General features: G+C 42.0%; 1 protein-coding gene across 3 annotated transcripts in view; it reads left to right on the top strand.

Annotated features, from left to right (window-relative positions):
* TMEM150B (transmembrane protein 150B) overlaps positions 1-10,942 on the top strand; it is a 66,405-nt gene extending 55,463 nt beyond the window's left edge. For all 3 annotated transcript variants that reach the window (XM_040325715.1, XM_040325714.1, XM_040325716.1), the window contains 3 exons: positions 4,276-4,403; positions 4,912-5,089; positions 10,268-10,942. In XM_040325715.1, the coding sequence (XP_040181649.1) occupies positions 4,276-4,403; positions 4,912-5,089; positions 10,268-10,461 (500 nt within the window). In that variant the 3' untranslated portion in view covers positions 10,462-10,942. The remainder of the gene's footprint in view (positions 1-4,275; positions 4,404-4,911; positions 5,090-10,267) is intronic.
* Positions 10,943-11,271: the final 329 nt, after the last annotated feature.

The following is an 11,271-nucleotide window of genomic DNA, read 5'->3' on the forward strand; positions in this document are numbered from 1 at the left end:
GGGACTGTGGGGGAACTGTGGGAGAGAAGGTTAGGGCCAGGACACCCTTAAGTAGATGCAATGATAATTGGCAGACTATGAGACTTCAATAGGTGGACAGCTATACAGTGGAAGGCCTCCAGCCAGCCACCACTTCTGTATAGGTAGGGTCGCTGTCTCCTATGGCAACAAATCACTAACAGTCACTAACGGTAGTTGTATTTAACTATTGGTAACACCAATAGTTATCTTAGCACTCTACAATTTCTCGCTGTAGGTCTTCACTCACGGAGCTCCCAGTCTCTCACTAGACTTTCAGACCCAATAGCCACTAGATCCCTTGAGCTCTTCCACTTCCATAACTTGGTATCTTAATCAAGTGTCACCCCCGCTTCCCTGCTGGGTCCCTGGCTTGGCACTCAGATACTCCTCAAGCGCCACCCCTACTGACCAGCTAGGTCCCTGACTTGGCACTCACTGATGCTCCTCAAGCGTCATCTCGAATGTCCCGCTGTGTCCCTGGCTTGGCACTTGCAGAAGTTTTCCCACTTCTTCACCGTCCCAGGCTGGTGAGAAGATTGCTCTGGTACTGGCTCGAGCTTACTCATAGTGGTCTCCAGGAACAAGGTGGATGGTCCCTTAGTGGCGACAGCTTCCCCTCTACCTCCGGTTCCCCGTTCGGCTGAACTGTTACTCTTGGTTAATCTCAGTTGGACTCCAGTCCTGCAGTCCAAACCCTGCGCTGCTTCTGGATAGGCCCTCAGACAGCCTAGCAGCCAGGTGTCCCCAGGATAGGCCTCAGGCTTCCAGCCTAGAAGCCCGGGGCAGCATAACACACATCCACCCAGACAGCCATCCAGGTAGCACAGAACCCCCGATCACCTGACTCTACCCAATTAAATAGGCTCTCCCATTAGGCCAAGGGGCTAAAGAAACCCTCGCCAATCGGCTGAGACACCCCATTCATTCATAACCTGACCTTGTTAAGCCCTTGTCTGTCTAATGTCACCAGCATAACGTCACCTATCGACAGAAGAGAGAAGTTGCAGCAAGTCCAGAACTAGAGAGGTATCAGTGAATCTACTAACAATTTACCAGGGCAACTACCACCTGGCAAACTAAACTTACTAGCAACCGTGCCTAAATACCAGGGTGCTACATCCTCCCCCTGCCTAGGAAACAACGTCTCAGAGTTACAAGAAAATAATTTAACTCTCAAACCTGAGGCCCCGTACACACGACAGAGGAACTCGACGTGCTTGGCACGTCGAGTTCCTCGTCGAGTTTTGGGATGAAGCCGCCGAGGAGCTCGGCGGGCCGGCTTCTCCCATAGAAGAACGAGGACAACGAGAAAATAGAGAACATGTTCTCTATTTTCTCGTCGAGTTCCTCGGCGGCTCCATCGAGCCAAAACTGTACAGACGACAGAGTTTCTCGGCAGAATCCGGGTTTTGACCGAGTTTCTCGGTGAATTCTGCCGAGAAACTCTGTCGTGTGTACGAGGCCTGAGAGTGGATGTCCTGACAAAACTGGGATGAGTGGGGAAACAAGGAAAGAAGAAAAAAAGTAATAACAAGACATGTGGCGTACCACATGAAATAAACAACAGTGTTTTTTTTTTTTTAAATAGGCAAGTGTCATTTCACACACGGGCATATAAATAGCAGATAATATATGCAATTTTATGTGTGGTGTACCACCGAACAATATAATAAGGGGAAAATATAAACGATCTATCTATTATGTACACCTGGAAAAATATAGAAAATATTAGCTTGGTTAAAAAAGCTGAAGTCACTGTCTCTCCTTAGCCAAGGAAAACACATGAGGTGCAGGAACACCTGAAAGAGAAAAAAAGGCAACATAGAAATACATCCTATCCCTACAATAACACAGTGAAATATATATATATATATATATATATATATATATATATATATATATATATATATATATATATATATATATATATATATATGTTGATTGTTGAGTAAACATTAATTACCCACAGCCAAGAGCAGCAAAGAGCAGCCAAGAGCAGCAAAGCACACCCTATAATATATCTAAACATGAGTACAGATGAAACTGGGCCCCCCATCCGTGGGTGACACCCCTTTGCCATAACAAACCTAAAGAAACTTACTAAGCAATTCTTATCAATATTTGCATAATGTGAACAATGGCTCACTCAGGCTGGCGCTCTCACACCACCTGGTGGCCAGCATATTCAGAACGGTCCTTGGGTACTTTTAAGTCCGTTATTCAACTTTTAAGTTGAGAACTTGTCCTCTTTGTCACAGCTTTTTCTACCTAACTAACTAAACACCCCAGTGTCTTTGGAGCCCCAAAGTCCATCAATCCTTCACTCAGGGTGGAACAACATTTCCCAGCAGTTTCCCTTTTTCATAGGGACAACTCCAGGGACAGAGTGCATGGTTGCAGTCAAACAGCAATTGGTCATGCCATGGTGCAAGGGACCGCACTTCCTGAAAGCAAAGTCCCTCAATAGATCCCCTTGCATGTTAAATCTCAGCCTATCCACACAACAGCCGGGGACTGAGAAAAGGTTTCCTCATTAGTTGAAGAAACAAACACGCTGAACATCACATCAACATGTTACTATTCAGATGGAGGCACACTGGCTATTCCAGAACACTAGCCAGTATGATTCAAGTGGGCACTCCTGACCTCTGCCAGCAGAATAGGATCCAGCAGTACAGCCAAACAATAATGTCCCAACTAACAACTTTCCAGGACCAAGGTGGAGTGGCTCTCAGCATAGCATCTTAACTCCACAGAACACACATTTGTAATCCACATCTATTCACAGTGATAATATGATACCGGATGTCTTTCTTATTTGGCCTGCGGATGACAACACAATTGATTTGACAACCATAGTCCCAGCTTTGTAGGACCGAAGTATATCTTTCAGACATTCTGGGTGACAACTTGTTGAACTCTAAGCATAGGAGAATTTAAAAAAAGCTCTGCACCGCCTCATCCACCCACTGTGTACTATTTTCCTGAATCTCCTCTTCTAGTTGAGCGGGTATATATGAATACAAGTAGCTATACTCCTCAGCCACTTTATTAATGACTATGCACTATGACTTAGACAGCCTGGGCAGTGTTTTAGGGTCTCCATACCCAGTTAAGACTTGTGCATTCGGTGCATGTTGGACTGGATATTAAGTAATGACATTGAGTTTGCAATCAAACTTAGTCACGTGGGTTGGTTTGATTGGTACAACTTTAGGGACTCATTTTGCCTAGCGATCCTCCTCAAAGGGTTTAGCAATACACACAGTTGGAGCTGTAATGGCAGACAGTTCAATCTTAACCCTTGCAGTTGGCCCAGAAGGAATTTCATCCTCCCCCAGGTCACATAATTGCTCCTCTTCACTATCACCCCACTTTCCAGTCCATGACAAATTGTCTGAAAACAGTCCAGAGAGTCGATCAGATGAGATATCCGAATCTGAGATCGGCCAGGAGTAAGTGGCGCTTCGAACTAGCAACAACTGGTGCAACAACCTCATCCCCCCCACTGGCCACAGATACTACCGCCCCCATTGGCACACTACATTCACCCATATCAGGCTTACCCGACTCCAGAGTCTTTTTCCCTGGTAGTTCCATCATCATAAACGCAGATGGGCCCATCCACGGACTCAAGGCATAACTGGAGTGTTGGGTCCTGCTTCTGGCTAGGCCCTCAGTTAGCCTAGCAGCCAGATGTCCCTAGGATAGGCCTCAGGCTTCCAGCCTAGCAGCATGGGGCAGCATAACACACGTCCACCCAGACAGCCTTCCAGAACCCTGATCACCTGACTACACCCAAATAAACAGGCTCTCCCAGAAGGCCAAGTTGCTAAAGAAACCCCCTCTAATTGGCTGAGACACCCCATCTATTCATAACCTGACCTTGCTAAGCCCTTGTCTATCTAATGTCACCAACATAAGGCCACCTGGCAAACTACATTTACTAACAACCCTGCCTAAACACCAGGGTGCTACAACTGCATAGAATCAGCTATTAGACAAAAGAACAGGGGGGCCTAGGCACATTTACCATTAACAGCAGCAGGTGCACTGCTGTGTTTCAGGAGGAAAATCAAGACAAAAGGTAAGAAAATTTGGTTTTCTCAGTTTTTTCCTATCTGATTCCTATGCATTAAACAAGCCCTGTGCACACCCCACTAGTGTAATACAGGTACCTTTTCAGAGATAGTTGAAAAAAAGTGTGTCATACAAAGAAGCAATGACTTAAACATGTTCTTATTGTTATCTTAGTGGCTTGGATTGCTGTCATGCGATTTCAGCAAATCAGGGACTATCACTGCGACTCTTCTTTAAATTCGGCCAGTCTTGCAATGGGATTGTTATGTGCTTTAGGAACATCTCTGGTCGGCAATTTCCAGGTTGGTTTGCATTAAGCTTTTAAAAGTGCAACTTTTCTGTTCTAAAACAGAACATACTGTAATTACCAAATCTGATTATCAACGCATGCATGCAAGTGAATTTATGTTTTTTAAATAAAAGTTAGCACAAGGAAAAGTATTTTTTATGGAACTACGCTTTATATCTAACCTTAAAAAATAAAATTATTTATTATTTTTAAAAGTCAAAATAAGGGAAAAGTATTGATGGATATAACACATTTTGGGTTAAGCTAATCATTTTTTTTCCATTAATCCTTAGGGTTATTGTTAGTGGAGACATTGTCGGAGCTTACCCTGTAACTACATAGTTTGTGTTGTAATCTGTCCCTCTTTTCCATCTCATAAAGTTGGAAAGTATGCCATAGGAACATGGTTAGGATTTATTAGGAAAGAACAATACTTGTTCTGGTAAATGATTTGGGATTGTTGGCTAGTATACAGCAATGATTAAGCTTTGAAATGGATGGTATATGTATTTTCTCCACAGCAATCCAACCAACTTGAAACACATCTGGTCGGTGCTTTCTTGGCATTTTTCATTGGTACTGTTTATTTCTGGCTGCAAATAGTATTAACCTACAAGATAAAGCCAAGACATGGCGGATGCTGGATTGGTCCAGTTCGAATCATCCTCTGTATTGTCACCACCATATTTCTTATCGCAAGTATCCTTTAAAGCATCAGGTTAATAGGTATACATGCAGAAACTCAATCAAAATAGTTTATCTTTTTAATTTTCTTAGCATGTATGTCACCTTTTCACAGGTGTCCATTATAAACAGATGTGCTATATTGACTGTAATTTACAACTCTATAGATTATGGGTCTCAAACTGGCGGCCCTCCAGCTGTTTTACGAAACTACAAGTCACATCATGCCTCTGCCTGTGGAAGTCATGCTTGTAACTATTAACCTTGCAATGCCTCATGGGACTTGTAATTTCGCAACAGCTGGAGGTCCACCAGTTTGAGACCCTTGGTATAGATCATTATGTATTACTTACATACTTCCTTAAGCGAATGAAGCTGTATAGGAATGTAACAAATATCCGTAAGACCATGATGCCAGAGCAATCCCCACATTCAAGATGCCGCCCACTCACTTCATACTTTCCTTGATCATCACAGCTGCTCTTTCTTTTTCCTTTTCCTATCTGTCACTAATCAACCACAGAACCCATCCAGGCAGTAAGCCAAAAGAAAAACCCTAGTGTGTGGTTTACCGAATTGGTTCTTTCTATTGGTACTAAACATTGTGCATGTTTTTTTTTATAATTGCTTCTTTTCTTTATTATAACAAATTACAACACATACAGAAAAAACAAAAGCAGTAGGGACAAGAAAAAAAACAAAAAAAACAACACCATACATAAAAATACATCAAACCAATATCATGTAAGTTACCCCCCCCCCCTCCTCAAGAGCACCCTCGGTTTGTTTCTCTTACTTCCCCTTCCCTCTCAAACATTGTGCATGTTAAGAATGATCAGGACTCAAGTACCTTTTAGAAGATCTGAGACAAGCTCTTTACTGTTCTTCGCAGCCAGTAAGTCTCTAATTTTCCAGCATATAAAAAAAAAAACACCTTGCACTTAACGGGATCTGCATCATGACAGGGGTGCTGCAAGGATAGAATTACATTTTGAAGTATAGAATACTGGAAAGTATTTTTTGCAGCATCAAATCGGTAATCTGCCATAGATCTTGTTACTGTGAAGTTAGATAAAGACCTGGATTAAACCACAAATTACCATTTGTATGTATTTGTAAAACAAATTAGAAAAAAATAATTAGTCTTATATTTGAAGGCATTTTCAACATTTTCTAATACAGAAATGAATGCACCTATATTGCAAAAAATAAATAAAAATAATTTAATAATATTCTGCATTGTAACAATAAGTGATTGCGGGTTCAATGCATTGGCTTCTGCAAATTTTAATTTCCAACCCCAGCTCAGTGCTGTATGAAAACAGGGGTTGTGCAACGGAACCATGTTTCATGTTACACCCTAAATATTGGTGTAACATGAAACAGTGTCATTAAAGCATTCCACCCATTTAAAAAAAAAAAAAAATTGTCATGCCCATCATGAATGCTATAATAAATGGCAACAAATTAATTTTTATCTTTGTAAATATCCTTTCTTACTTATCTTCTGCAACACTTATGGCCTGAGCGATTTCGTCACTAGGCAACTTGCATGGACTCCTGGAAGATCGTAGCCATCTATCCCAGGGGTCCATGGGAATCGCCTAGTGACAAAATTTCACGTTATTTCTTTTAGGGATGTCCGCTTCTTGACATGTTGCTATAGCAAAGGGGAACTTCCTACCGATGCCGCCATTGCTATGGCAACCTATCAGGAAGAGCAAGCGCTGTGCAGTGACATTACTGCACAGGTGCGAGATCAGGAGGTGCATGCAGGGTAGCTAGCTGTGCCGAACCCTAGAAATTAGGACAAACAGTTGTTCCCCCTGGGGTGGGACTTTAAAAGCCAGACACTGTGGTATATATAGAAACAATGTTTATTTTAGTAGAAAATGTCGACAGACATACGTACAAAAGGTTAAAACCATGAACCAAGATGAATATTGTTCATGTGTGTAACGATGCAGGCATCAACAAAACATATAACAAAAAAAAAAAATTACACTGAAACTCTCCTATGAGTGATGATCCCTGGTAAATCGACGTGTTTCCTGTATACAACCTTCATCAGGGGTAACAAGCAGGGGTGAGTGCGGTCAAAATTATTTTTTACTCAATACAAGTGGTTCCAAATAAAAAGACTAATAGAAACAAATTGTGGAAATTTGGGATACAGATTCAGGTCCTGGGAATAACCCATATGCAACAGTGTCCAAATTCCAATGATCTAGTGATCCAGTATGGGGCAATATGAGCTCGGCAGTCAGGATATGGCGCTATTGGGACCTTCAATAAGGCAACCCCCAAATCAGTGGATGGCTCCAAGGTAGTTCCTGTATACCGCTGTACTGGCCCCTATATGTTCCCGTATGGCAATAAGTCTGCATAGTTGGCTTTTCCCCTCCTTGTGGTGCCACAAGGAGGGGAAATGCCAAGGGTTGCCTTATTGAAGATCCCGATAGCGCCATATCCTGACTGCCGAGCTCATATTGCCTCATACTGGATCATTGGAATTTGGACACCGTTGCATATGGGTTATTCCCAGGACCTGAATCTACCAGTTTCGGGTTCATGTTGGGCATTGGATTGATACCTTTTTGTATCCCCATCTCCACAATTTGTTCCTATAAAAAATTATTTTGACCACACTCACCCCTGATTGTTACCCATGATGAAGGTTGTATACCGGAAACACTGCGGGTACCAGGGATCATCACTCATAGGAGAGTTTCAGTGTCATTTTTTTGTTTTTTGTTATATGTTTTGTTGATGTTTGTATCGTTACATACATGAACAATATTCACCTCAGTTCTTGTTTTTAAACTTTTGTACGTATGTCTGTCTACATTTTCTACTAAAATAAACATTGTTTCTATATATACCACAGTGTCTGGCTTTTAAAGTCCCACCCCAGGGGGAACAACTGTTTGTTCTATATCATAGGGATGTGGCCAGTTCACTGGGTTCAGTGACATGGTGATCACCCCTCCTCTTTTTCAATCCTGGAAATTAAGACAAGAGGGCTTTAGATGCTCACAGCAGAGATGGACCCTACCTGCTTCCGAGATCTGGTCATTTTTAAATGATTTAAACATAAACTAAAATTAGGACAGTATCTAAGTTTTGCACTAGAACTGAACACAATTACGGCGGTGTATTTGAAAAAATAAAACAATTAGGGGACTCAAAATCCACTTTAAGGCGGAGAACTTTTAAATCACCTGTCAACCCTCCCCTCCCCAGCATTGGTGAACAGTGGCAGGCAGTAATAATGACCCCCCCAGCATTTTTGGACAGGGACAAGCAGTGATAATGACCCCAATGCATTGGTGGACAGTGGCAGCCAGTGATAATGGACAAAGATTTGGGGGGCACACCCTAACAAAATGCATTAAAGATTGTGCAGTCATAAGACCATACAGACAGAACAAAAGATATATACATATATACAAAAATTACATTTAACTCCTGCAAGGCTATTTAAAACACCTGAATATATTCTGAAAATATGGGGATTTAGTTACACCATATAATATGGCCACATAGTGCTAAGCTCACAACTACGTCAAAGTACCCCATTATCAGTGGGTCCTACGCTATCCATAAAATGGAAAGATCCTGCTTCACTGAAACATAGTAGAAATACACTCCTCTATATGGGAGAAATATAGGACTCCTTCTATAACACAGGTGGACACTAATAGGAGGCAATGATGTAACTAAATCCCCATATTTTCTGAATATGCTCAGGTGTTTTAAATAGCCTTGCATGAGTTAAATGTAATTTTTGTATGTGTGCGCTGTAATATTTTGTTCAGGCAGTGATAATGAGCGCCCCGCATTGGTGGACAGTGGCAGGCAATGATAATGAGCCCCTTGCATTGGTGAACAGTGGCAGGCAGTGATAATGACCCCCTTGCATTGACGGACAGTGGTAATGACCCCCTTGCATTGGTGAACATTGGCAGGCAGTGATAATAAACCCCCAATATTTTTGGACAGTGACAAGCAGTGATAATGACTTCCCTGCATTGGTGGACAGTGGCAGGCAGTGATAATGACCTCCATGCATTGATGGACAGTGGTAGGCAGTGGTAATGACCCCCTTGCCTTGGTGAACATTGGCAGGCAGTGATAATAACCCCCTTGCATTGGTGAACAGTGGCAGGCAGTGACAATGACCCCCTTGCATTTACGGACAGTGGTAGGCAGTGTTAATGACCCCCTTGCATTGGTGAACATTGGCAGGCAGTGATAATAACCCCCTTGCATTGGTGAACAGTGGCAGGCAGTGACAATGACCCCCTTGCATTTACGGACAGTGGTAGGCAGTGGTAATGACCCCCTTGCATTGGTGAACATTGGCAGGCAGTGATAATAACCCCCTTGCATTGGTGAACAGTGGCAGGCAGTGATAATGACCCCCTTGCATTGACGGACAGTGGTAGGCAGTGGTAATGACCCCCCTGCATTGGTGGACAGTGGCAGGCAGCGATAATGACCCCCCTGCAGTAGTGGTCAGTGGGTGGCTCCAAAAACCACCCCCCTTGCAAATTTGATAGTCAGTGGGAGGCACAAGTTGTAACAATAATTTTGCCCCGTATTTTCTTTCTGTCTGATTTTTTTTTTGTCTGTATCCTGTGAAGGCAATTTCCCTTTACCAAGGTGCAATAGTCAGAACAGGAAGTAAGATCAGATATCCACACACCTCTTTGACAGTTAACTAGAACAGGTTCACTCATTGAAAAAAATTCCCTTCACCTATTACTCCTGTGACTACCAAAAATGTGGGATGTATCCAAAACAATGATATAGCTTCCTGATCCCCATTCAGACCTGCAATCACAGCGTTGGGCAACAAATATTTTATTTTCTGCTCTGTGACCAAATGAAGCTGATACTGAAAAATGTGAAAATGGTGTACCAAATTAATTCATGTTCTATAGGACCACCCCCCTTTCACAATGCCCAACATGGTAAACTTTAACTCACAGAAATCTGTCCTTAACATGAAAGGGCTTGTTGGTTGTGTTCCTCCCCCCAGCCCTCCCCGGGTTCCATGACCAGTCCACCACATGCAGCCTGTACAATCAAGTGGTTTTAGCACAGTTTACAAAATGAATACACATGTCCACACACAAAATGTGTGCATTTCCATTATCAGGGGTATGATTCCTTAACAAGGACTAACAGTGATTGTGTGTGCTGCATTCAAAATGCCATCGATAGCTGCTATATGTGAATGGGTTGTGGCCATGGCTTTATTTGTAATGTTTGGACTGTTCGCTGTTGATTTTTGGTTCATTGATGGACTCTTCATTCACGTTAAGAAAAGGACTGCCATTCCTAATGAAATACAAATTTCCACTGTCACGCTGACTACGTAAGGATTTGGATGTACCTGCTGTAGAAGTTAGAACTAAAGTGCCTCTCCGGCTGGTATTCGGAGAAATCCAGGGGCATTCATCTACTGGGATTTGCCAGGATTATCATTCCATTTGGATATCAGCCAAAGCACGCCCCAGTTACAGCCTGAGACTCTACAAATTTCAGTATTTTACTGTGATTTTTCTGTGTCCCATACATTTCAATCCAAAACTATTTTTTTGTTTTGTTACAAAAATGTGTTAGTGCATAAAATTATATGGCTTTTTAACTGTTTAATTTGTATCTCCCTCCCAATTTAAGACAAGCTTTGTCCATATACTTTGTGAATCTACCAAAAAAAGATTTTATAGTGCTTCTGACAATCAGATTTTATCAACTTGGAATAACCAAATATTTTTTATTATTTTGATTTCTTTGTTAGCAACTGTAATTTGCTCTCTGATTTATTAAAGGTAAACTGCAGGTAAATAGATAACTACACAGTTGAAATACATATATGTGAATGGTTTCTTCTGACTAAAAAAGTATAATTCAGTTCAGTCCAGTGATCTAGGCACATCTGCCAGACAATACAACATGATCTGGACCCTCACTCTACCATCCTGCAGTTAAGCAGAACAGTTTAGTTGAATACCCAGCCTTTCTGTGTATTGTACAATGCAGGAGTAGTAGTAGGATTAGTAGGGAGACGGGCAGCACCTAGACAGTATATTTTTGTTGTTTCTGAACAAGGTACATATATAGAACAAGGGGTAGGTTTAGTGTTAAGATTTTATTTAGGAGAAGATTAGGTTAATGTTAGGGTCAAG

Source organism: Rana temporaria, chromosome 10 (assembly GCF_905171775.1).
Source record: "Rana temporaria chromosome 10, aRanTem1.1, whole genome shotgun sequence".
NCBI lineage: Eukaryota > Metazoa > Chordata > Amphibia > Anura > Ranidae > Rana > Rana temporaria.